Source organism: Bos grunniens, chromosome X, assembly GCF_055505025.1.
Source record: "Bos grunniens cultivar Pamir isolate PY7600 chromosome X, Bosgru_T2T1.0, whole genome shotgun sequence".
NCBI classification, from domain to species: Eukaryota; Metazoa; Chordata; class Mammalia; order Artiodactyla; family Bovidae; genus Bos; species Bos grunniens.
Genome location: NC_141194.1, coordinates 10,007,501 through 10,034,466, shown reverse-complemented (window position 1 = coordinate 10,034,466; position 26,966 = coordinate 10,007,501). Strand labels below are relative to the sequence as shown.

General features: G+C 43.0%; 1 protein-coding gene across 2 annotated transcripts in view; it reads right to left on the bottom strand.

Annotated features, from left to right (window-relative positions):
• The window catches only part of FRMPD4 (FERM and PDZ domain containing 4), a 194,422-nt gene that overhangs the window by 79,543 nt on the left and 87,913 nt on the right, over positions 1–26,966 (bottom strand). For both annotated transcript variants that reach the window (XM_086386913.1, XM_086386914.1), the window contains exons 2-3: positions 21,621–21,781; positions 17,017–17,119 (exon numbers count right to left, since the gene is read on the bottom strand). In XM_086386913.1, coding sequence (XP_086243039.1) covers positions 17,017–17,119; positions 21,621–21,781 — 264 coding nt within the window. The remainder of the gene's footprint in view (positions 1–17,016; positions 17,120–21,620; positions 21,782–26,966) is intronic.

Sequence of the window (26,966 nt, the reverse complement as noted above, 5' to 3'; positions counted from 1 at the left end):
ATTCCTCAGGGTAACCAAATACTTTATAGAGTTATTCAGCTTATAACTGAAGAAGAAATGATGGAATTAGAGTATCAGCTCTTTGTAATCATTCATGAATTGATAGCTCTTGGCAAGATTATTAACAACTGCTTACATCACAAAAAGATATTATCAGATACCATAGACGTTTAGAGGATGAAAATACACAGCATCCTCCATAAGAGAGCAGATGAGATTCTTCAGGAAACAGGAGGGCAGAACATGTGACATGACACTCAGGGACACAGTCAGCAAAATTCAGGCTCTGGGAATCTCTACAGGATAAATAAGTCATTTCTTTAAATATATACAAATCATATTCAAAGATAATTAAAGAAAAAGAGATGGGAGTGAAAACTACAGATTAAAAGAGTCTTAAAAGACATACTAGCAAATCATAGTATATCAACTTTATATGGATCTTGATTCAAATATACTGTGATAAAGGTGTGGGGGAGAATGGCTACATGTATATGTATGGCTGAGTCCCTTCACTGTTTACCTGAAACTATCACAACATTCTTAATCAGCTATACCGCGACACAAAGTGTTTTTGGTGTTAAGAAATAAAAGTAAAAATACAGAAATAAATAAATAGTTGAATAAAAAACACACACAAATATACTGCAATAAGAAATTATTTTATGAAACCAAGGAAGATATTTGAGACTGACTGAATATCTGATTCAGAAAATACTGTTAATTTGTAAGGTATGATAATGCTATTGTGAATTTTATTTTTTTTAAAGAATGCTATTCCTTAGAGATACATATTGAATTATTCCAGATGAAATGATGCAATGTCTGGGGTTTGCTTCAATGTCATCAAATGATAAGGAAGTGTCTTGGGTATGGATGATTGGCCATGGGCTGATGGCAACTGAGCCTGGGTGATGGGAACACTGATTGACTATCCTATTCTCTACACTTAGGATTTTGTTCAAACTTTTTCATAAAATAATAATAAAGTAATAAATGTGTCCAAAACAACCTGCAGCCATGAGTGACTAATTGTAGTGGCAGTTTTTCCTTTGCAGAACCAACTTCCCCACCCTTCAGTTCAGTTCAGTTCAGTCGCTCAGTTGTGTCCGACTCTTTGAGACCACATGATCCGCAGCACGCCAGGCCTCCCTGTCCATCACCAAGTCCAGGAGTCCACCCAAACCCATGTCCATTCTGTCGGTGATGCCATCCAACCAGCTCATCCTCTGTCGGCCCCTTCTCCTCCTGCCCTCAATCTTTCCCAGCATCAGGGTCTTTTCAAATGAGTCAGCTCTTCGCATGAGGTGGCCAAAGTATTGGAGTTTCAGCTTCAACATCAGTCCCTCCAATGAACACCCAGGACTGATCTCCTTTAGGATGAACTGGTTGGATCTCCTTGCAGTGCAAGGGACTCTCAAGAGTCTTCTCCAACACCACAGTTCAAAAGCATCAATTCTTTGGTGCTCAGCTTTCTTTATAGTCCAACTCTCACATCCATACATGACCACTGGAAAAACCATAGCCTTGACTAGATGGACCTTTTTGGCAAAGTAATGTCTCTGCTTTTTAATATGCTGTCTAGGTTGGTCATAACTTTCCTTCCAAGGAGCAAGTGTGTTTTAATTTCATGGCTGCAGTCAGCATCTGCAGTGATTTTGGAGCCCAGAAAAATAAAGTCAGCCACTGTTTCCACTGTTTCTCCATCTGTTTCCCATGAAGTGATGGGACCAGATTCCATGATCTTAGTTTTCTGAATGTTGAGCTTTAAGCCAACTTTTTCACTTTCCTCTTTCACTTTCATCAAGAGGTTCTTTAGTTCTTCTTCACTTTCTGCCATAAGGGTGGTGTTATCTGCATATCTGAGGTTACTGCTATTTCTCCCGGCAATCTTGCTTCCAGCTTGTGCTTCCTCCAGCCCAGCATTTCTCATGATGTACTCTGCATTTAAGTTAAATAAGCAGGGTGACAATATACAGCCTTGATGTACTCCTTTTCCTATTTGGAACCAGTCTGTTGTTCCATGTCCAGTTCTAACTGTTGCTTCCTGACCTGCATACAGATTTCTCAAGAGGCAGGTCAGGTGGTCTGGTATTCCCATCTCTTTCAGAATTTTCCACAGTTTATTGTGATCCACACAGTCAAAGGCTTTGGCATAGTCAATAAAGCAGAAATAGATGTTTTTCTGGAACTCTCTTGCTTTTTCGATGATCCAGTAGATGTTGGCAATTTGATCTCTGGTTCCTCTGCCTTTTCTAAAACCAGCTTGAACATCTGGAAGGTCACGGTTCACATATTGCTGAAGCCTGGCTTGGAGAATTTTAAGCATTACTTTACTAGCGTGTGAGATGAGTGCAATTGTGTGGTAGTTTGAGCATTCTTTGGCTCTTAGATACTGATAATCCAGGTGGGGCTGATCCTATTTGCATCACATGACCTGAAACTGGCCCCCCTCCCCCTACCACTCAGCCAGAGCATAGTCCACTCCCTGGGTGATAATGACTTGTTTAGGAGTGGTGTGCCAACATACCTGGCCAATGAAAGTCCTGTCTGGGAAGCGTGGGTGGATTTAGTAGGCAGTGATGGTCTTTCATCCACTTGGCTCTTTAGGATAGTAGAATGCAAGTCTAGCTGAGCTATTTAAAATTTGAAAAGATGATGCTAATTCTAAACGATGATTTAACAAGTGCTGCAATCAATATGCCAGCAAAGTTGGAAAATTCAGCAGTGGCCATACCACTGGAAAAGGTCAGTTTGCATTCTAATCCCAAAGAAGGGCAAAAGACCCTGATGCTGGGAAACATTGAAGGCAGGAGGACAAGGGGATGACAGAGGATGAGATGGTTGGATGGTATCACTGACTTGATGGACATAAGTTTGAGCAGACTCTGGGAGTTGGAGATGGACAGGGAAGCCTGGTGTGCTGCAGTCTATGGGGTCACAAAGAGTTGGAAATGACTGAGCGACTGAACTGAACTAACTGAAAGAATGTTCAAACTACTGCACAACGGCACTCATTTCACATGCTAGCAAAGTAATAGTCAAAGTCCTTCAAGCTATGCTTCAACAATACATCCACTGAGAACTTCCAGATTCACAAGCTGGATTTAGAAATGGCAGAGGAACCAGAGATCAAATTCCCAACATCTGTTGGATCATAGAAAAAGCAAGGGAATTCCTGAAAAACATCTGCTTCTGCTTCATTGACTAAGCTAAAGCCTTTGACTGTGTGGATCACAACAAACTGTGGAAAATACTTAAAGAGACAAGAATAACAGACCACTTTACCTATCTCCTGAGAAACTTGTATGCAGGTCAAGAAGCAACAGTTAGAACTGGACATGGAACAACAGACTGGTTGCAAATCAGGAAAGGAGTATGTCAAGGCTGTATATTGTCACCCTGCAGAGCACATCATGCAAAATTCTGGGCTGGATGGGTTACAAGCTAGAATCAGGATTTCCAGGAGATTGCCGGTATCATCAGATATACAGATGATACCAATCAATTGGCAGAAAGCAAAAAGGACCTAAAGAACCTCTTGATGAGGATGAAAGAGGAGAGTGAAAAAGCTGGCTTAAAAAATCAACATTAAAAAAACGGAGATCATGGCATCCAATCACATCACTTCATGGCAGATAGATGAGGAAAAAGTGGAAACAGTGACAGATTTGATTTTCTTGGGCTCCAAAATCACTGTGGACAGTGACTGCAGCCATGAAATTAAAAGACACCCTTTGGAAGAAAAGCTATGACAAACCTAGACAGTGTAAAAGGAGAGACATCATTTTGCCAACAAAGGTCCGTATAGTCAGAGCTATGGTTTTTCCAGTAGTCATGTATTCCCACGAGAGTTGGAACGTAATGAAGACTAAGTGCTGAAGAATTGATGCTTTTGAACTGTGGTGTTGGAGAAGACTCCTGAGAGTCCCTTGGACTGCAAGGAGTTCTAACCAGTCAATTATAAATGAAATCAGTCCTGAATATTCATTGGAAGAACTGATGCTGATGCTGAAACTCCAATACTTGGGCCACCTGATGTGAAGAGCTGACTCATTAGAAAAGACCCTGATGCTGGGAAAGACTGAGGGCAAGAGGAGAAGGGGGCAACAGAGGATGAGATGGATGGATGGCATCATCGAGTCTATGGACATGAGTTTGAGCAAACTCCAGGAGATAGTAAAAGACAGGGAGCCCTGGTGTGCTGCAGTTCATCAGGTGGCGTGTTGTCGGACACGACTGAGTGACTGAACAATGCAAGTCTAGAGCTGAGGTAAGTAGTCTTACTGCTACTGGGATAGAGCTCTCCTGAGAAAGAAGCCAGGACAGGAAGTGGGTGGAGCTAAGAGATGGAGGGCAAAGGATTCCCTGTGCCACATCCTTTTGAGTTCCACCAGCCAGCAGATTCCCTTTTTTGTTTAAGCCAGATTGAAATCCACTTCAGCCTGGCCTGAAAGGCTCTTATTAATCACAGCTATGCTACTTTGAAGATATATACTGTATATTTGAGAGCTCAAAGAGAGGGACTTCACAGGGAAAGAAAACAAATTACAGGGGAAGGCTACTTTTAAGGGCCTCCCACATATTTTATTACTTTGTCAAATAATGGAAACTGGTACCTCATAGTGTTTAAGAAACATAATACACACAGGAAATTAAAGGGTGAGAAATGTGTGCTGTATTTTTTTTTTAAATCTTCGCACTTTTGAAAGTGTTCTCCAAATGTGGTAATTTTTATTATAAATCTCAGAAGAGGTTTCTTTTGTTATTGTATTTAGCTATTCAGTTTTAAAATTACCAAGCTCTAAGTTACCTGAATACCCCAAAGTGCTCTATCAGAAAGAACATTCCGAATGTTATTTCCTGAATTCAGAGTGAGCTGATGCTGTTGATCAGGTTCAATGAAGAACAGCCTGTTCCACCTCTAATATCCTTGATTTAACATTAAATATAAATGAAAACACCCTAGGGTAGGGTGCTCGGAGCCTGTGATGAAAACTCATCTCTGACATGCTTCTTGTAAAAATCCAAGAATGTCAGCCCACAAAGCAATCCCATTTTATTAGACACAGAGATGTAGACTATTTTGTGCATAAAAATATAAATAGAACAGCAGCAAGAGGCTAAAAGGGAAAGAAGGATGTTTAACAATGATAAGTTCTCACATGGGGGAAAAATAACAAATCTTTTGTTTTCAAGGTCTTTTATTATTTGACCTAGAATCGGTAACAAATTTCACCTTGGTTGTCTAGGCTGGAAATTCTCAGAATACAAAAAACCACAGATGTTGAAATAAACATGAAATCCTATTTGGAATCATAACATATTACAACTGCTTCTGTCTAAATGGCAAGATCTACACTTTGGGGGTCCTTTTTTGTCTAACCGTATATATCACATGGAGATAATGTCTATGTTTTATCTTCTCAGTTGTTTTCAAATGGCTTTATTGACTGCTTTTTAATGTCTACTACATGGTGATATATAAATTTGGCACACTTAATAAAGACTGATTTAAAACATACAGAATACTAATAAGCAAAGGTGTTGAAATTAAAGCCAATTTGAGAGACATGAGCTCATATGTATGGATGTGGAATTGAAAAGTATTTCAGAGTGGACAAACGGCACTAAAGAAAGTCCCCATTTTCCTTGCTTCTGCATATCATCCAACATTTAAAAAAAGACTAGGTGTTTACACTGGTAGTAAGAACATGCCATTTCTTTGTATTACTAAATAATGCACCTTTACTCTGAACTCCTGACTAGTTGGCTGGTGGGTAACACATTCTCAGTTATGTCTTGGAAGAGTTCCCCCTTGGCTGGGTCATGCAAGGGTCCTGGGGATGATAATCAGCTCTCAACATTCAGGAAAGATGCTCTGATGGCTGAATCCACATCCACCACAGACTGGCTTGCTCAATATCTAAGGGTCCCTTGGGCACTGATTGGCAGCAAGGAGTCAGAGAACATGCACACCAAGGAAGCACTGGGCTGACTTCCTGGCTTCATCAAGTATTGCTCAACTGACCTTGACCAAATCACAGCACTTTGCAGTTGAGTTCAGAGCCTTGCATTTAGTTAGCACCAATCCTGTTTCCTGAACTGTGTGTGTGTGTGCTCCATCGTCCAGTTGTGTCTGACTCTGCGACCACATGAATTGTAGCCCGCCAGGCCCCTCTGTCCAAGGAATTGTCCAGCAAGAATGCTGGAGTGGTTGTCATTTTCTCCTCCAGGGGATCTTCCCGACCCAGGGACTGAATCCGGGTCTCCTGTGTATACTGCATTGGCAGGCTGATTCTTGACCACTGAGCCACCTGAGAAGTCCTTAACTATCAATGAGTCCAATCACAGAAATGTGCCAGAATTTGTGTATGTGGCCCAGAAAAAGGCTTAATAAATGGTGGCTGCTTTCCTTTTGCTTTTTTAAAAAGATATTTCTGAACAAGTGCCTCTTTCAACAGCTTCTGTTTCCATGAAAAAAAAAAAAGGTAGCAAAGAGTGTCAGGGGAGTACAAAATCTCTCTGTATCTTACTTGTTCAAAGAATCCTTTTCTGCCTCAGATTTATGTCAGTACATTTTTATAGATACTATTTATAACTAAAATCCACTATCTTACCATTCTGTTTATGAACTTGGGGGTCTCTGCTACCACACCAGCTGGGTTCCCAGCAGGGAGAGGGTGGATGTTGGTAATTGCTACCTCCCTGCTCCCTACTCCCTGTTCTGTTGCTTGGGAACAGGGACAGAACTTTCCTCATTACCTCCTTCCTCTCTTCTCAACCATCTCCTGGATATGGTGCCATCTTGGAAAATTCCACCCACTGGAACCAATCATCTGCAGGAATTTGAAATTTGCACCCTCTTGAGGAAAATGTATGATGCATTGTCTATTGACCACAAGAAGCTCACACTGGAAGCATTTCATAATAATCATCTTCAGTGGTCCTCAATGGGGTGGACACGTTCCCAGTGATGGGGGGAGCACCACCAGGATTTAGTGAATGAGGTCAGTTGTTAAATGTCCTTCCATTCAAAGACAGAGCTGTTCAATGAAACATGATCTCGGATGGAATACCTATGGCTCTCTATCCTCACGTTTTGATGGGTGAGGTCTCTCAAGCTTATAGGTCGGCACTCTTGTTTGTGTAAATAACATTTTATTGGAACACAGCCATGTATGTTTGTTTACATATTAATTATGGTTGTTTATATGCTAGATGGCAGAGTTGAGTTGTAGCAGAGACCATGGCCTTCAAAGCCTAAAATATCTACTGTCTAGTCCTTTGCAGAAAAAGTTTGCTGACCCCTGGTTTAGGTTATTCATAACCTACTTTCAACCTCAGGAGGGCACACGCCAAATATCCCTGCATCTTTCCACACCCCATCCCCCCATTTGACAAAACACTCTTGTTCCAGCTGGAATACACTGCATACCTCATCCCACCACTGCCCACCTGTGTGGTCCCCCAAGTCAAGTTCAACGCCAATCACTTCTGGGTTCTAGCACCTGCAGCATGAGCCTAGCTACCTTTGAAAACTCTGAGGTTTAGGGCTTTTAAATTGCTCCCCCATGAGATGTTAAACCTGAAAGATGAGACTTCTACTCAGGGTCCTCTCTGGTTTTGGTTGACTTCTGGGTTTGTGCTCCAATCCCCAGAAGCAGCAATGACAGTATCTGACATACAGAGACGGAGAAGGCAATGGCACCCCACTCCAGTGCTACTGCCTGGAAAATCCCATGGATGGAGGAGTCTGGTGGGCTGCAGTCCATGGGGTCGCTAAGAGTCAGATATGACTGAGCGACTTCACTTTCACTTTTCACTTTCATGCACTGGAGAAGGAAATGGCAACCCACTCCAGTGTTCTTGACTGGAGGATCCCAGGGACGGGGGAGTCTGGTGGGCTGCCGTCTATGGGGTCACACAGAGTCGGACACGACTGAAGCGACTTAGCAGTAGCAGACATACAGAGAACAGCAGGTGACAAGTGACAAAGTGCTCCCCTGTACATCACCTCCTTTGACCTTGAGGCAAAGCCTTCCAAGTGAAAATTCTAAGTGATGATGCTGATGGTAACCTGAACAAATACAAAAGGAACTCAAATTTATGAGGAGTGTGGTTTCTGATCTTACCCCACTAAGAGTTTTCAGTTCAGTTCAGTCGCACTGTCGTGTCTGACTCTTTGCAACCCCATGGACTGCAGCCTGCCAGACTTCCCTGTCCTTCATCAACTCCCGGAGCTTACCAAAACTCATGTCCATTGAGTTGGAGATGCCATCCAACCATCTCATCCTCTGTCTTTCCCTTCTCTTCCTGCCTTCAATCTTGCCCAGCATCAGGGCCTTTTCTAGTCAGTCAGTTCTTCGAATCAGGTGGCCAAAGTACTGGAGTTTCAGCTTCAACATCAGTCCCTCCAATGAACACCCAGGACTGATGTCCTTTAGGATGAACTGGCTGGATCTCCTTGCAGTGCAAGGGACTCTCAAGAGTCTTCTCCAACACCACAGTTCAAAAGCATCAATTCTTCGGCACTCAGCTTTCTTTATAGTCCAACTCTCACATTCATACATGACCACTGGAAAAACCTTGACTAGACAGAGCTTTGTTTGCAAAGTAATGTCTCTGCTTTTGAATATGCTGTTTAGGTTGGTCATAACTTTCCTTCTAAGGAGCAAGCGTGTTTTAATTTCATGGCTGCTTTTAACTTCACCATTCGCAGTGATTTTGGAGCCCAAGAAAATAAAGTCTCTCAATGTTTATATTGTTTCCCCATCTATTTGCCATGAAGTGATGGGGCCAGATGCCATGATCTTAGTTTTTTGAATGGTAAGTTTTAAGCCAGCCTTTTCACTCTCTTCTCTCACTTTCATCAAGAGGCTCTTCAGTTCCTCTTCTCTTTCTGCCATAAGGGTGGTGTCATCAGCATATTGGAGGTTATTGATATTTCTCCTGGGAATTTTGATTCCAGCTTGTGCTTTATCCAGCCTAGCATTTCACATGACATATTCTGCACATGAGTTAAATAAGCAGGGTGACAATATACAGCCTTGATGTACTCCTTTCCCAATTTGCAACCAGTCTGTTTTTCCATATCCCGTTTTAACTGTTGCTTCTTGACCTGCATACAGGTTTCTCAGCAGGCAGGTAAGGTGGTGTGGTATTCCTATCTCATTAAGAATTTTCCAAAGTTTGTTGTGATCCACACAATCAAAGGCTTTAGCATAGTCAATGAAGCAGAAATAGATGTTTTTCTGGGACTCTCTTGCTTTTTCGATGATCCAACAGATGTTGGCAATTTGATCTCTGGTTCCTCTGCCTTTTCTAAATCTGGCTTTCAATGAATAGCAGGACAATATTTTGAAATATTCACTGATGTTCACCTCCAAGCCCATTTCTTTACTCTGCACGGTCTGCTGTTTTGTTTTTTCTATGGTCAGCCAGACAACATGTAATCATGACTGCAGGACAAGACAACATACCTAGATAAATACCTAAATTTCAGGAGCTAAGGGATAGGAAGGATATTCTATAAATGAGAGTGAAGCTCCTTCCTCTCCAGAATGGGGATTAGCGAGAGGCTGGGAGAGATGGGGAGTATCTTGGGGAAAGCAGAAGAGCACCAACTTGTGGGTGCCTGGGAAAGGACAGGTGTGCTTCCCCTTGTTTGAGAAGCTGATTCTCTGGGAAGAATCACTTGGGAACCACCACATAGCCTTGTGAAATTAAAGACTACAGTGACCTATGTCTTCTTTCCTAGCAAGAAGCTCGAAAGTGACACGATCACAGAAGGAATTAGCCTTGCAATTATTCAGTGTCCCATTATGGCTCAGGAGGAGCAAGTGTACCCAAGATGATAGAGACATGGCTTTGGAAGGGTTGGAGGTGGTGAACAAGGGATAACAAGTAGCTCCCTGCCTATGTGAGTGATCAAAAGTGGACCAGATGGGCACAAAGATGTCTCAGTGAATTCTAGTGAGATCGATGATGAGGCCAAAAACAGGAACACACTTCACCTTTCCAACGCCTTCTCCCATTGCACCAAGCCCTGTAAATGTAGACTCCACACCACAGCAAATGAGATGAATTGACCATGCCCTAGGATAAGGATTTGGAATAAAATTTAGATTGTGACACATAACAGATAAATAACAATGCACATCTGAGGGTATGGCCTGAGATTTCTGGCAACCACAGCCTCCACTGTGTTGCCTGTAAAAACACAATCTGGCCTTGAACACCTGAGACCCTCTATTAAAATATATAGGGAATTAGGTTTATAGCTTGATCCTGAGCATGTTCTGACCACAGGCTCACCAGGATAATTTTTTTTTTCTTTTCAGCTACTTGTACAAATGGCATGGAAGAATTTATAAATTGCTAGTTCTAAAGGATTAATAGAACATGGCATAAGGCCAATAATTATCTTTTTCCATTTTTGTTCTTAATTCAAGTAAAGTACTTGTTCTTACAAGGTAAGACATTCAGTGGTCTCAAACATAGAAGATCACTGAAAACATGCCTGACCTTACATTTTTCTCTGCTTCTTCCATCTCCAACATTGATTTTCCATACATGAGTTGCTATTATAACCTTTATAAACTATGGACTCAAATCTCCTTTTCTACTTTATCCATATTAGAATGTTTCCCCACACTTTCCATCTTCTAGAATCCCAAACTTCTTTCTCCCAAGGCACTATAATTTGTAATTGTCAGAAAATGTGTACACTGCAAGTGTGTATTAGGTGAGACCACCATCTGTAACCTCAGCATACTGAGGGGCTGTTCCTTTGTGTTTTCACTGAAAGCGCTTGCTGGTTTTACTACAGGGAGGCTTTATTATGTCATACACCATCACGCATACTTTATTTGCGAGATGCTCAATAGATGTTCATCACTTTGTTATTTTACTACTCAGCACCAAGAGGCATTTAAGTCCAGCTGAAATTAGGAAGGTGACCTTCTGAATATATTCTTCTATAGACACAACACTCTTGGAACATGATCTGATGAGGAGGGACTGACAAAAAGACAGATATTATTGTTAGATGGGTCCCTTCTAATTGCTTCATTTCACTCTTATTAAGCTTACCAGGCTCCCACTGACCGCAGTGAGCAGGTACTCCTGAGCTCTTCCTACAAAAATCAAGACGAGCATTGGGCCAACTGGTGATAGGAGACAGGCTATTTTGTCTAACCTAAAATTGGAGTGGAGGTGTCGATGGGGTGAAGGCACTAAGATCCAGATTCTAGAGCCCCTTTCCAGCTCTGTTGTTTTCTGGGTTCACTAAGAACCTAATACACTAGATAGCTGGCTTGGTCCCTTTGAACTACCGGGCCCAGTCATTTGTACTAGCTTTCTACTACTCCCACTGCATATCCCCTTCGTGGCCCTGAGCAATTGTCCAGGTTAAGCAAGTGCTTCAACCTCTCTAAGCCTCAGTTTCCACTCCGTAATGAGGGTACAATAAACACTACGTGCCCGCACGGCTGTTGTGAAGGCTACAAAGGAGGAGTGGGTTAAGAGCATTCACTTAGGAGCCGGACTTGGTTTCCCTCCACTGCTTACTAGCTGTGGGATCTTGAGCATATTTGTTAACTTCCCTGTATCTCAATTTCCCCATCTGTGCATCCTGTGCATGCTAAGTGGCTTCAGTTGTGTCTGACTCTTTGCGACCCCATGGACTTGTAGCCCATCAGGCTCCTCTGTCTGTGGGATTCTCTAGGCAAGAATACCGGAGGGGGTTGCCATGCCCTTCTCCAGGGGATCTTTCCGACTCAGTGATTCTTTACCAGCTGAGCCACCAGGGAAGCCCAATAATACTGGAGTGGGTAGCCTATACCTTCTCCAGCAGATCTTCCCAACCCAGGAATCGAACTGGGGTCTCCTGCATTGCAGGCTGATTCTTTACCAGCTGAGATACCAGGGAAGCACTGATGAGGGAGGGCAGAAGCAAATGTTGAGATTGTGATTCAGGACATTTATCAAAGCAATGGATATTTCCATGTCTGCCAGTTGAAAAGTGAGTGTCTCTCAGGAGGGTTTGGAGTTCCCAGAGACAAATGGAACATTCCCACCCAATACCCAACACGACCCTCCCACTAAATAGAGTGCAATTACTTAGTAGTCTCCTCCGTGAGGGCAGGAATACTGTATTTATACACTACCAGCATTCTACATGACATTTGCTATCCCCTTAATGCTCAATAATTGTGAGCCCTATAAATTAATTAAAGAAATTTTAAAAATGAATCTAATTGGATTGGCTAGCCTTGGGGGAATGGAGCATGATTCCTAATGTCTATGAGCAATTATATGCCACAGTTTTTTAAAAACAAAAATTAGGAGACTGTTTTAAGTTAATTTGTCTAATTGTGAAAAGCCAAGGGAAACTACCCTTGGATACTTCTAAAGAGGAAAGATATGATAATTTGCAAAGGGCATGAATTCTTCAAAGATTTCAGTCTTCCACCACTAGAAAGTATGAGTTAGAGTTAACAATTTATAAAACTATGAAATGAACGGAATTCATCTAATTTCAGTTGCTGCAATTATAGTTCTTTTTGAGGATACATGAAAAAACCCAAATGTGGTTACTATAGCAGTAAATTGGTCTCCCAGAAACTCATTTTCTCAAGAAAAAAAATTCTACAATACAGCAGCCAAATGATAAGAAAAATAATCCACAAAGAAACACAAATATATCTAGAAACAAAAAATGATCCATGAGCAAAAGTGGCAATGGGGAAAAAAAAAAGACCAAAATAAGACCATGTAGGCAAGTAAGTGGATGCCAATTTTTAAAGGGAGAATTTTACAGTGTTATTAAAAAGATGAGGATTTTCCCAGATTTCCTCAATGGGTAAGAAAATGAGATATTTTATCAAACAGAAAGGGAATTCATCTTGTATAAGATACAGACGTTAAAACATGTATCGGCTGAGAAGCCCAATAAAAAAGAGACTCTTTTACAATAGCTGAATTTTCAGTGGAATATACATATGGCAGATAGAAGACTAAACTGGTGGAAAGACACATGAAAATTTTCTAATGGATGAACTTTTTCATTAGTGAGAAATGCACTACTTGAAAATTCTGGTTTAATGAGTTTGAAGGTATCTGTTACAATAACTACACAGCCAGCTGCATCTCACCTCTGTGAATTGCACTGCCACTGTACTTAAGATTTGTTTGATTAAAATAAAGTGCCCTGTTACTTTTATAAAGGTACATTTACTGCCCTGAGATTAAAAGGGAGTAAGTTTTAGGATGATGTGCTCACCCTCTCAGTACATCCAGGCCTATGTGTGTGTTTGTTTTAATTTTTTTAATGTGTTTTATTTATTTTTGGCTGTGCTGGGTCTTTGTTGCTGTGTGGGCTTTTCTCTAGTTTCGGCGAGCCAGGGCTACCCTCTAGTTTCGGTGCTCGGGCTTCTCATTGCGGTGGCCACTCCTGTTGCAGAGCACATTCACCTATAGAGGACTTCAGTGGTTGCAGCACCTGGGCTCAGTAGCTGTGGTGCACTGGCTTAGTTGCTCTGTGGCATGTGGGATCTTTCCAGACCAGGAATGCAACCTGTGTCTCCAGCATTGGCAGGTGGATTCTTTACCACTGAGCCACCAAGAAAGCCTCAGGCCTATGTGTTTTTATCACTAACAAAACCCTTTCAAATCTGACAATCCCCCCATGTGGCTAAGGTGGGGGCTTGTCTGTTTTGAGGGGTCCCAAATGAATAGACGTGATGTAAGCTCCCTGAAGGCTTGGCTTTGGCTCACCTGTCCCTGTAGATCGGGTGCCTAGCTCAGTGGCCTGCATCTAGAGTAGGTGCTGTAAAAACGTAAGATAAATTGGTGAAAGAAATGTATGTTTTCGTGAGGCATGGATTCATTTATCTCACATTGAAACTCACAGAATAGCTGTAGGAGGGCTTGAAGAAAACCATCTAAATTGTCATTTTTTGCAAAGAGTGCTGTTCAGAGCCCACTCCCTTTCAACACATCGTTAGTGGGCACCTCCTGCGGGCCTGGCACTGGACCTCGCTGTGGGGACATGGCAGAGGACAACACAGACAAGGGTGCTTTTCTCACGGAACTCGGGATCCAGGTCACCTGATTTGACAACATCAAGCATCACTGCTGAATCAAACTGTGTCCCTGTCATCCATCACTGAGACAGCAGCCAAAGGATGCTCAGACTGCATTCTAAAGTCAACTGCAAACAAACGGGATTCGCCAGAACTTTCTAAAAGGAGGCAATTGACTTTAGAATGTAGTCTGAGGCGATGCCGCTTCTGTCCTTCTCCTTCTAGAAAGAGTGGGGGAGAACCAAGGAGCTGTGAGAAGGGCCATGAGGCTGTGAGAGGTCACGTCCCTCTGTCAGGGATGAAGTCAAGTGGACGTCTTGAAATATAGCCAGTCTGCCTGGTGCCGTACCCAAGAGGTCTTGCAGGAAAGCTGGTGCCAAGACGCTGCCCTCCTCTTCCACCACCAAAGAACCCACAGGTGAGTCTCATGGAAGAGCCAGTATGGGCACTTCAGGAACACAATGGGGGTGACAGCCAACGCTAATCAGAGGAGAAGCCACAGTTCACCCTGAAAGGGCTCAAACTGTGACCTCAGTTCACCCTCGGCCACCTTAGGGATGTGGAAGGGGGCCGGGCTGAGATAATGGCAAGAGAGTTTTATCTACCTGCTTAAAAAGCATGAGTGCTTTCCACGTCAACCCATTTCAAACACCACACCCCATCATCAAGAATGTGGGAATCCTGTGGTAATCATAACCCCATCCTGAGTAAAATCCAATACATATATCATTTGGATTTTAATCTAAATTTGGCTTAACCAAAGAAAAGGTGATTGGTTACCTTAAAGTTTCCTAAAGCAGGGGTCAAACCTTTTCTGACAAGATCAGATAGTCAATATCTCCTTCCCTATGGGCCCCAGGTTGCTCTGCAGGTACAGGGAGCAGACCTTCTTAGATCCTGATCTATCTAAATGAATGGGTGTGGCTGGTTTCCAAGAAAACGTTATTTATGGGCTCAGAAATTTGAATTTCAAATTATTTTTCTGTGGCACAAAATATTCTTTTATTTTTTGCCCAACTCTTTTAAAATGGTGAAAACCATTCTTAGCTCCTGGGCTGTCCAAAACAGGTGGCGGTTGGATTTGGATTGCAAGCTGTCGTCTGCTCTCCGCTCTTTTAATTGGTTCATCTATTCAATAACTCTTCACTGAGCTCCATTATATAAAAAGTGCGATACAGATTTTTGTTTACAGAGATGCCATTTTCTTTCACCATGCTTTAAACCAGAAGGGAAAAATCTTTTTCTGAAAAAAAGAAAAAATCTTTCTAAATGCCCTGAAAGGATGGCTAGAACATGATCACACGCTTAGATGACTTTTTCTCCATCTCTGTCTTGCAGCAGGCGATTTAGTCACAGCAAACACAAACAGAGATATTTTATTTCTTCTGTCATCCTCTGAGCACAGAAATCAATAGGACTGATCACAGGAGCATGTGTTTAGGGGATAACATGAAGACCGTGCAACCTGTCATCAGCCCCACCACTCCAGGACGTGAGCCCACAGAGGGCTCAGAGCCTGCTGGCCCAAGGTGTGTCCCCCCTGACACCTACACACATCTCAAGAGAGACTGGTTTCTAAACGGTCACATTCCAGCTCCCCACAAGGGCTCTACATGGTGGCAGCACTCCTGACCCCTACGTTCCTGGTCCCCAGGAAGAATGGCTCCTGCCCTAGGGTGACCGACATGCACCTCAGTGCTTGCTCCCCGGGAGGAACTCAAGGGGATTTGGATACCCCACGAGCACAGGCACTTTGCCATCCAGTTGGGAAGGCTCCACTCTGAGGCCGGCACTAAAGTGGGGTGACCAGACCAACCACCTCAGAAGAAGGACCATCTCAGGATGTGGGCCCTTTGCTGCTAAAACTGGGAGGGTTGGTTACCCTAAAAATAAGTGTCTATTTCTGTTTCTCTGTCTTCTCACCACTGTCCCAGTTCCTCCCAGGAGGTGTGACCAGACAGTACTTCGGGGTAAAGCAGAAGCTGAACTAAGCTTGGGAAAGAAAGTTTCTCCAGAAAACCCTAGAAATACATTTTTGCCTTTCTCAGGGTACAGATGTACCTTTCTGTTATGAGAGAGCGTTAAGTGTTAGAAGATTCCTATCTCAGTTTATTTAAAGTGTCCTGAGAGCCTTCCACTTCCATCTCGCCTCAGAAGATCGGTTTATAAAAAATGTCACACAATCTCGTCAGTATCCCTCGATGCTGGGCAGTATGAGGGGGTCCATTCATCTAACAGATACAGCTTCATTTGGAAAACTTCACAAGACCCCTTTGCCCTAGATTCACCATGGAAGTAGAACTCTTGTGGGCTTCGAAGAAGACTGTTCACCCTATTTTAACATCACATAAAATACATTTTCTGACACCCCTTTACGAATATGACATAACATTATTTACATCTATGCTGAAACTAAACCAATAAACCAAGCACATTTTAAAAACTGTTCTACTTTTGACCTAATGATCCTGTTACCTTGGTTGATGATTTGAAAATTCAGTAATGAATCACTCAGTCAGGTATGAAAAATTAGTGAACTGCATGTTTCTGTATCCATGCGATTACGTTTAGAAAAGTATTCACCACTTAAAATGAACTCAGCAACAGCATGTTGATCTCCTTGATTATGGAATATCAATGTGTTAGTTATTTTGAAAGGAAACAAAAATGCAACACTTGGTTAGAGCAGTGGTAATAGGACTGTTTCATTCAGCGTCTGCATTCTGAACGTTAGCAGAACAGACAAGTAGGTGTCTGTTTACAGAGCCTGGTGATTTACATTAGAGGTCAGTGTCAACAGCACTTTCAAGGTGATTGGGTCAGCTTGTGTTTCTGCTCTGAAATGGCCCATGGGAAGCCCTTCCTCTGCAGAGTGAGGTCTCAGAATTGCGCAGCCTCCTGACGGAGCCCGGGTGAGCAAGTCACTTACCTGACTAAGTCAATGACTCGCTCCCTTGGTGCGGCACTGACTGCCTCATCGTTGATCATTACAATCTGATCTCCCGGGATCAGCTTGCCTTCAGACGGGCCACCTGGCGACAAAGGAGAGTAAAGAGCAGGTGAGAAGCCCAGTGGTCATCCGTCCATGTGTAGCCTCGGCTCCTAGTCATGACTTCTTGTGAGCAATGGATGTTATCAGCAAAAACAAACCCGACCCACACATGGGTGTTCACTTCAATATCCTTGCCAACATTAGACAGAACTGGGGAGGTGGGTGGGAGCTTTGGGGAAGCACCCAAGGCCCAGGGTGCACCCAGGCTGATGAAATCAGAAGCTCTGGAGGTGGGATTCAGGAATCAACATGGCTCTTAAACTTTCCAGGCAAGGTGGAGACTGGTAATGCTTCCCATACTTTAAAAGGCATATGAATCACGTGGGAATGTGTTGCCCTGCAGACTGACTCTGTAGGTGAGGAAGACAGCAGGGGGACAGATGGCCTGTCCTAAAAGGTCCTGGTGGCTGCTAAGGCTGCCGGCCAGCTGCCCACACTCCGAGTGTCAGGGCCCTTAGAAGAAGGTATTTCCCCAACAGGTAGCTGGTCAGCAGGGCTGATGCCTGGCAGCCGAAGTTTCGACCACCTGAGCACACCTGGATTTGAACACAGCTACATTTGCTTCCTCTGTACAACAGGGAGACGGCACACTGTGGGGGCCTGGAAGACAGCTGAACACGAGGGTGCCAGGAAGGACCTGCGGGATTCGACTTTGTGTTATGGGTTTTGGGGAAGAGGGTTCAAGGAAGCAGGGCTTTGCTCTCAGCAACTGGGGGGAATTCTATTATGAGCATTTAATACGTATTGCCTGACTGGTGGGAGGAAGGAAGCTGGCTTTGGTAAGAAGCCGTGGTCCACCATGACTGCTGGGAGATGAGGGCGTTGGGTTGTTTCTATGGTTTGGACTGTGTCGGGATGTTTGTGGTGGGCCTCACATGTGATTGCAGAGGATTTGTCATCCATCACAGCCTCTTTCAATTGTTTTTCCAAGGAGCAAATAGAGAACAAATATTTGTTGAGCATTTATTGTGTACCAGGCAACAGGCTAAGTGCTTTAACTAGTAACCTCACTGAATGCTATAATCCCTTCCATATAATGACATGACTGAGGTTTACACAAGGGAAAGAATTGCCTGGAAGGGTTGGACTGGGTCTCAGCTTAGGTCTGTGAATGCTTCCATGTTCAAGGTGGCCAGCATCTCTTTTGAACTTCCTCCTCTAACTCAAAAACTGGTCACTGACAGGTCTCTTGACACATAAACTTAAGGACATAGCTGCATGAAGCACACATTTGTACTAAATAAAACTTGAAAGCAAATACTTTGATAATATGAATTGCCTTCACATGTCTAATGGAATTATCCCCTAAATACTGATCTGGTGCTATATGGTACTGGAATTTTAATTTTTTTTCCAGAGGTCTATCTGGGTAATAGGTACAACTGAAAGGTTATTTTACAAACGTTGTCAATTCATGTAGTGATTGAAATGGACACAACACTCAGAACATGGAACTCAAAGTAATTCAGCTGTTGTCTACCCACCAGACATTTGGCATACGTCTCTCAATCTGGAAGAGACATTTGTCTCCTTTCTGTGGAGTGAGATAGAAGGGAGAACCTTTATGTGGCCCTGTATTAGTGATAGAAAATACTCATTTCCAGATGTGGGAACTGAGATTCAGTGTTCGCACACAAAAGGAATTCTGAAAGTCACTTGAGGGACTTTTAATGATGACTGGATTACATAAGAGCAAGTCACTCAAATTCAAAGAAATGGTTAGAAGTCAAATGCTGTTCAAACACAGAAAAATCTCCAAAGTAACTGTTTGCAGAATGGGTGTTAACTAATGTGATGAGAAAACCATATGCAGATGAACAAGACTTAGCCTTACATTTGACCTATGTTTTTTGATCACATGGAAATACTCTTTCTTAAGCAAGAATTATAGGAGGAAGCAATATACAGTGCCTTCCGGAACATGAAGTGGGGGAATACTTCAGAGGGCTCTCATGCCCTTTACTCTGAAGGCTGGCTGGTCTACTATAGAATAATCTGATCTTACCATTGGAATCACTTGACTTCAATAGAGTTATTTTATGAGAGATACAATTTGTATGACTGCATTTTAATTCTTAAAAATGACTGGAAACAGTGCTCTTTGACTTTAGTTTTCGCTTTTTCTACTCTTCTCAAAATTGTCTTAAAGTAGGTAAGAGTGTAGGAAAGTTGAGGGCAAGGAAGGGAAGAGGCTAAAGGAACAGTAAGTCAGTAAAAGAAAATGAAAAACCAAACCCGAATCTCCAGTTAGCACTGAGGAGGACATATACATTGGAGAATTCTACAGAGATGTTTAGTGTCCTGCTATTACAAAACTGCATATCCAATGGGACCCCGTTGAGGAAAAAATGTGTGTGCACACACACATACATACATATAGTACTATGTATATGTTTATATATGAATGATACATAATACATGCAAATGTATAAACAGAATGGTCTTACTATATGTATGCTCTCCATGTATATCTTAATAATGGTTAACAGTAGTTGGAACTCAGGTGATTTTTTAAAAACCTTTATCCTCTTACTACCTACATTTTCTTTTAAGAAGAGTATATGGATTATTTCATTATTATAAAATACAAAAAATCTCTTTTATTTTGAGAATAAAGTTCTCAAGTGCATCGAGTTCAACAACTATAATCTATAGCTAATAAAATAAAAAGCTCAGCAGACAAAGTATGAAGCTGTGTGATGAAGCAGTGGTAGGAGTGAACAGGAAACTTACTCTTCTCTGCACAAGTCTAAAGAGGTTGACTGTATCTGCAGTCCTTGCCCTGGGCCATATTGTGTCAAAATGAGGAAAAATGAAATCCACTTTAATGATCTATACTAGCCCACTAGTTGGCTTTCATTCCCCCTAACTGACAGACTCAACTGGCCGAATATTTTAGAGTTTAACATTAACAGATATTAATCTGGCATCCTTCCAATGCATTTTGTTCCCTCCCTATGGTCCTCCTTATCCAAAGGACGTAGAGAAGTTACATCACCCTGAAATGGAGGGGAGTTAACACGGAAGCTAAAAACAACCTAATAAGAGCAGAGGCAGGATTCAAGTCCATCAAACCCAGGCAGTCTGATGCCAGAGTCTGCACTCTTGACTACAGCATTTTCCTTTTGAACTCTGTTACTGATTTGAAAAATACTGGAGAATAACAGCATAGAAGATACTTTCCTTTTATCTGAAAATAAATCCAGTACAAGTTCATTAAAATAAGTATATAAATACACATAATTAATAAATAATAGAAAGAGCATGGTTTCTGGCAAAGGCAGCCCACATCAGGCAATGATACTACAGTCCATTATATTCAACTGTGTTGACAGTGGGACATCTCTACACTGAGAATGACTGAGACCAAGTACATTCATTATCTGATCCTATGAGAGAATTTAAGAGATTTGCTACACACTGTATCAGTTAGAGTTGACTCATTGGAAAAGACTCTGATGCTGGGAGGGATTGGGGGCAAGAGGAGAAGGGGACGACAGAGGATGAGATGGCTGGATGGCATCACTGACTCGATGGACGTGAGTCTGAGTGAACTCTGGGAGTTGGTGATGGACAGGGAGGCCTGGCGTGCTGTGATTCATGGGGTCACGAAGAGTTGGACATGACTGAGTGACTGATCTGATCTGATCTGATCTGTATCAGTTAGCATTTACAGTATAACAAGACATCCCCAAACTCAGTAGGGTTTCCTTTCATGCATATGGGTCTTTAGAATGACTGTGAATTGGCTGATCAAGGGCAAAGTTAGCTGGGCAGTTGTGCTGTACACTGAAGGTAGTTTGTAACTTAGCTCTCAGCTGCAGGCTGGTTGCCTTACAGGTTCATTTAGGAGCTCAGGATGAAGGGGCAGCAGCCACTTCAGGGAAACTCTTCTTACGTCTATGGCAGAAACCCAAGAAACAAGCTCAACTAGGCAAGCGCATTTCAAGCCTTTGCTTATGTCATCTTTATGTCATCATCTAATATGACACTGGCCAAAGTCAATCATCTGGTTCAACCCAATAGCTATGGGGTAGCGAAATATCTTCTGCCTCTAGTGGAAAGAGAGGGGAGTACATTTTTGCAAAAGAATGCAACCACGCCCAAAGACCTAAATCCTAGAGAAACTTACCGACAATTTTGTGGTAAGGAGTTTGTCCGGAGCTGACTGAAAACAGCACAATGCCTGCCTCTTAATACATGCATTCATACATTAAGAAGTGGGTCATCTCCATGGTAACAAATGATGGATGGGTGTTTTGCTAAGTCTGGCAATATGATGGATTTGGAAGTTTAAAAGCTCGTTTGCAGAGCCATTTTTGTACCTCTGCTGGTCTGGCTTTATCCAGGTGCTGGGAAAACTTAACTAGACTTCACAGACTGAGACGGAACAGTATGAAACTTATGAAATGGAACAGTGGTCGTGCTGGCATGGGGTGGCAAAAGGTCCTGGAGACCAAGCAGTGGGGTTGGGTGCTTACCTGGTGTTACTGAGCGGACGACCACGGGCTTCTCACTCCCTGCCACGAAACCAAACCCCAGCACAGGGTCCCGCCTCATCTCCACCCTCCGTGGGGCTGGAGGGATGACTGGGCAGCTCTCCAGCCGAGGGTCATCAAATGGGATTGCTTGCGTCATGTGACTGTGGGCAAAGCACACACAAGAGAGAAGAGGCATCAGTGTATGAGTTTCAGGTCACAGCACCTTCTCTAGCTGCAAAACCGTCTATTCTCTGTTGGGGAGAGAGCAGGGAAGACGTGGGGAGATGCACTGCCATGCTTCTTCCTTGAGTGCCCCGGGCCCACATCTGCTTCAGGCCTTTGTATTGGCTATTCCTCACCCTGAAATCCTTGTCCTGCAGATATGTGTGTGGCCCAGCCTCATCTCTCTCAAGTCTGTGCTTAAATGTGGAGCTTAAAGAGGACTATCCTGGTTATACACGCACACTTAAAATCGCAGCCCTGTCTCCCCCTTTTCCCTCTTCTATTTTTTTTTTTTCTGTTGTTGTTCCACAGCACTAATCACTTGTTAACATGTTATGGAACCTACTTAATCATTCTGTTCTCCACACCAGAATGTAAGCCTCATGAAGCCAAGGGATTTTGTTTCATTCTCTGATTTATCCCAGATGCCTAGAATAATGCCTGACACATAGCGGACTCTCAATAAATAACTGAATTACCGAGTAGAGAAAAAGACAACTGTTTATCAAATTATAGCTGATCTGCTGAGAAAGAATCTCAGAATATTCTGGACCTTTAGTGGGTAACACGTATGGCTTCTGACTCCAGTGAAATTGAAGTGATGGGGATCATTTAGGTGGCAATGGGTTATCCTGGTATCAAATACAGTCCCCCTTTTCAAAGCTGAGGAATTAACTCTTGGTGTTTCTATTCCAGAAAAACATTCAAATGATTTAAATGCTTTTGTTAACACCTAAACTTTGGAAGGCTTATCGATAATCTAAACTTGAAATCTGTACAGCTTTCAAAAATTTTCAAAATGCTTCCATAAACAGCTCATTTGATCCACAAAACAACCTTAAGCATGAAAGAGTAGAACAGGTATTATTATCTGCATTGTGCAGGGAGGAAACTGAGAATGGTGGCTTATTGTCACTCAGGGCCCATGTGCCAGAGAGTCAGGTCAAAAATCAGCTCCTGTAAGTCTTCACTCATGCACATCATCCAAGGCAGACTTCAACGCAGAAGAGTTATTAGTGTGAACACTAGAAATCTCCTTAAATATGTAAGCCAAGATTATTTCAGTGACACAGACTTAATTCAATTTTTCTCTCTCTAATCTTCTTCAATAAGGAAAAGAAGATCATTTTAAAATACCTTGAAAAGATGCTACTCTACACACCATCTGGACAATGTATTGTTTAAATGTAATCAAGAAGGAAAGAGAAGGAGGAACCCTGTGGTCCTTCAGTGTAATTCATAAGAGTTGAGAAAAATCAATGAAAACCCTCTTTTTGGCATATATCACTGGCTAGGAAAATAGAAGTTTAAAATCCCTTTGAAACAGAAAGGAAGGAAATGTCTTTTCGATCCAGCAGTTGGTGATCTGGAACACCAGCAAAAAGAGAAGTGTTAGTCACAAACTAACCCGTTGCGGGTCATGTGCTGACACTCATCTGTTACCTCCTTTCATCTTCACAAAGCCCACTGATAGAAGGAGTTGGACCCCACCACCTCCTCTTTGTAAATGCCCAAAGAGGAAGAAGAACTGGGCCAGGATCACACTCTTCTCAGGTGTAAAGCCAGGTGCTATTCACATCAGGTCTTCTGATTCTAAGCGTCATGTGCTTGACCAGTTACATCATTGGCAAGGACAGTGCAGAAGGAGAACGCGGGGCCCTCCTTCCACCAGGACTGAGAACTTCAGGACAGCAGAAGGTGAAACCCAGTCCAGGGTCCAGTGTGACTGCAGCTGTATCACATGCCCATGAGTTTGGCCTTGGTAGGGTGCTATCTCCAATGTCTCACTGGAGTGGTGGCCTCCACAGCAGTACCTGAGGCAGATGGTCCCTTGCCTTCCTGGTGCTGGCCCCGCACTCCACTGAGGCAGGGGCTGCTTCCCTGCACCCCCTGGCTCACAGCCATGCCTAGCCACCAGGCTGGCTCGCTCTGGGGGCACCCGCTGACAGTAATCCTGGTTGATGGGCTCATCTACCGCCCTCTATCTGGTTACCCTGGTCTCCGCTGCCTGCAGGCCCTCCTCCATGGAGGGCTGGAGATGGACATTGCTGGAGCACCTGGGTATTTCTTCAGACCCGGTCCCTTGCTGGACTTATACCTTTGTGCTCAGGATGTAGTGGCAGCAAGGCAGCCACCAGCTACAGCAGCCTCCTGCAGCCATTGGCTGGAGCCACAGTGGGCCCCTGGCTAAGCAAGAGTCCATGGGTGAGCAACAGGTCAACCAGTGACTGCTAGTGGCCCCACTCAGCTATTGGTCGGTTCCACAGTAAGCTCCTCCCCCAACTGAGGGAACAATCGTAACTGTCAATCAGGGAACTTTAGTGGTCCTGCTCAGCTATCAGTTGGTTCCACAGTAAGCGCCTCTCCCCAGTGAGGGAACAGTGGTAACTGTCAAGCAGGGAGCTTTAGTGGCCTGGCTCAGCCATTGGTCGGTGCCACACTGGGCTCCACTCCCTCCTTCTGACATAAAAGGAACCTGAATTATGACTGAAGGAAAGTGGTTTTTTGAGGTGCTCATATGCCATCTTCTCAGTCTGCCAGCTTTCAGATTAAAGTTATTCCTTGCTCCAATAACTCGTCTCCCAGGCCGGAAACAGGCGTGGCTGTTTGTGCCTGTGGGTGAGTGGGGTTACCTGGGGGTCACGGACACTGTGCTGTTCTCTTGTGTCCTCTGTAAGAGGGCTCCATCTCAGAGTGTAACAAGAGAGAAGAACAAACCCAACTCCATATTGGATCTGTATCTTTAGCTCTAACCCTTGTGCTCTGTTGTCTCTGCTTAGTCAAGCGGCCTCTGCACCTTTGTAAAAGAACATTGCCTTGTTCAAGGTTTATAGGAACATTGTAACCAGACCTATGTAAGAAGAAAGAATACTGACACCAAGAAGTTTGTAACAACCAGCCACACCCCTATTCCCTCTAGTATAAAAGAATTCTAACTCAGGTAATATGGGACTTCTGGACATCTTCTTGTTCACCATCTAGTTCACCATCTTCTTGGTTTGCTAGCTTTCTCAATGAAGCTGCTATTCCTTGTCCCCAAAACTTGTCCCTTGATTTGCTGGCCTGTTGTGTGGCGATCGGTTTGAGCTTGGGTTCAGTAACATGAGTGTGCTGTACTCTAGCTACATTTTGAAATGCGTCTCTCCTTTTATCCCCAGAGGGAAGAAAGGAAAAAATGGAGAGGAAATACACATTCTTTGGCCCTGAGCTCCAAGTTTGCAACAGAATCCACAGAAGACATATTCTAAATGATGCAGAGGTCGCAGAGGTGACTTAGCTTTCTAATAGTCATAGGAGTTGTGTTACAGAGAATCAAATTCTGGCTGGCATAACTCAGTTCCAAGCATAGAGTGGGACTAGGGAAGATGAGTCCCCATGTTGCTGCCAGCACTGTGAGAAGCTTCCAGCACTGTGAGAAGCTTCTAGCAGTGGTGCCCAAACTTTACTGCATATTAGAATCATCTGGAGAACATTAAATATCCCTAATGCCCAGGTTTCACCCCAGACTAACTATATGAGAATATCTAAGGGTGAAAGCCAGGATCACTTTTCAAAAAATATTTCCCAGGGGATTCCAAAGTGTAGCAATGTTTAGGGATCGTTCATCTGTGCAGGGAAGGGTATTTTCTAGTACCTTCTAGATAACAGGAAAAGGGGCCACAACTAATGTCCCTAACAACCTCCCATAGCATCCACTGCAAATGTAAGTTAAAATATTTACAGCATCTCTAGAAAGATCATCTTCTTTCCACTTACATGATTAAGTAAGTCTCCAATTTTTAATTCATCATTCACTTAATAAGTACTAAAATATTATTTTATTAATATCTGACATTTATTAAACACTAATTTCATGCTAAGCCTTTTTCAAGATGCTTTCCATATGTTAGCTCATTTAATTCTCCAAAACAACTCTAAAATGCCTTCATTTATTCATTTCATTAACAAATGTTTATTGTACGCCCACTGGCTTCTCAGTTCTGGGGACACAACAGGAATGAAAGCAGAATGAAAAATATGTTCACTCTAGTGGGCAGAGACAGGGAATAAACTAATGGATAAGACATATGGCTTATCAGGTCATTATAAGCACTAAGGAGAAAAATAATGCAGGGAGGAAGGCTACAGAGCTGGTGGGTGAGGGTATTGCCAAGTTATACTAGGCATCAGAAAATGATTGGAGGAGGTACATTTCAGCAGTGCAAAGGTCCTAAGGAGAAGTGAGAGCAGCCAGTGGTAGGGGGGAGGTGGAGGCAGTGAGGGGAGTGGTAAAGAACTGATGAGTGGTCGAAGATGACACAGGTTCTAAGAAGAACTCTCTGTCTTTCATTCTGAGTAAAAGAGGAAGCAGTTGGAAGGTTCTGAATGGAGATGATGTGCCAAATACCATACTGAGAACAGACCATAGTGCACCCCGATGAACAGGGAGGGCACTTCAGGTCCCACTGCATCAGTCCTGACAAATTATCACGGTGCCCTGGAACAGGGTGGGGGCAGATATGGCAAGATATCCTTGGACTTTTAACATATTTGGAAGCCACTTTGACAGAGGAGGGTTGGGCTCCTACTTTGGAGCATTCTTCCTGCGCACATAGGAGGGTCCCAGTGAGGATGGACCTATGAGCCCATTATCTAATGCAGGTCCCGAGTCCTGATGTACCCAAATTGCAGGAGACATTTACTCTTTAAGGAGCTACAGGAAACACACAAATGCTCAGGTATAGGCCAATAGGGGAACTGGTATGCTAGTCTGGGAATGAGACTCTGGAACCAGACCCTCTGAGTTCAAATCCTGGCCCTACCATTATCTAGCAGTGTCATGCAGACAAATAACTTCATCATCCTGTACCTCAGTTTCCTTCTCGAGGATAATAAAGGATAAGAAAGGTGATAATAAAGGAAACAATCTCATCAGATCACTGATGAAATTAAATGAATGAACAAATGTCAAGCACTTTGCAAACTCTCTCACATGTGGGAAGCACTCAAAAAGCATCCACTGTTATTTTCATCTCTTGAGTGCAATGAACAAAGAGGCATAGATTTCAGACATTACGAACTCATTCAATCTTAAAATATGAAAACAAACTCAATGTTTCAATTGCCTATAGCCCAATGCTCAGT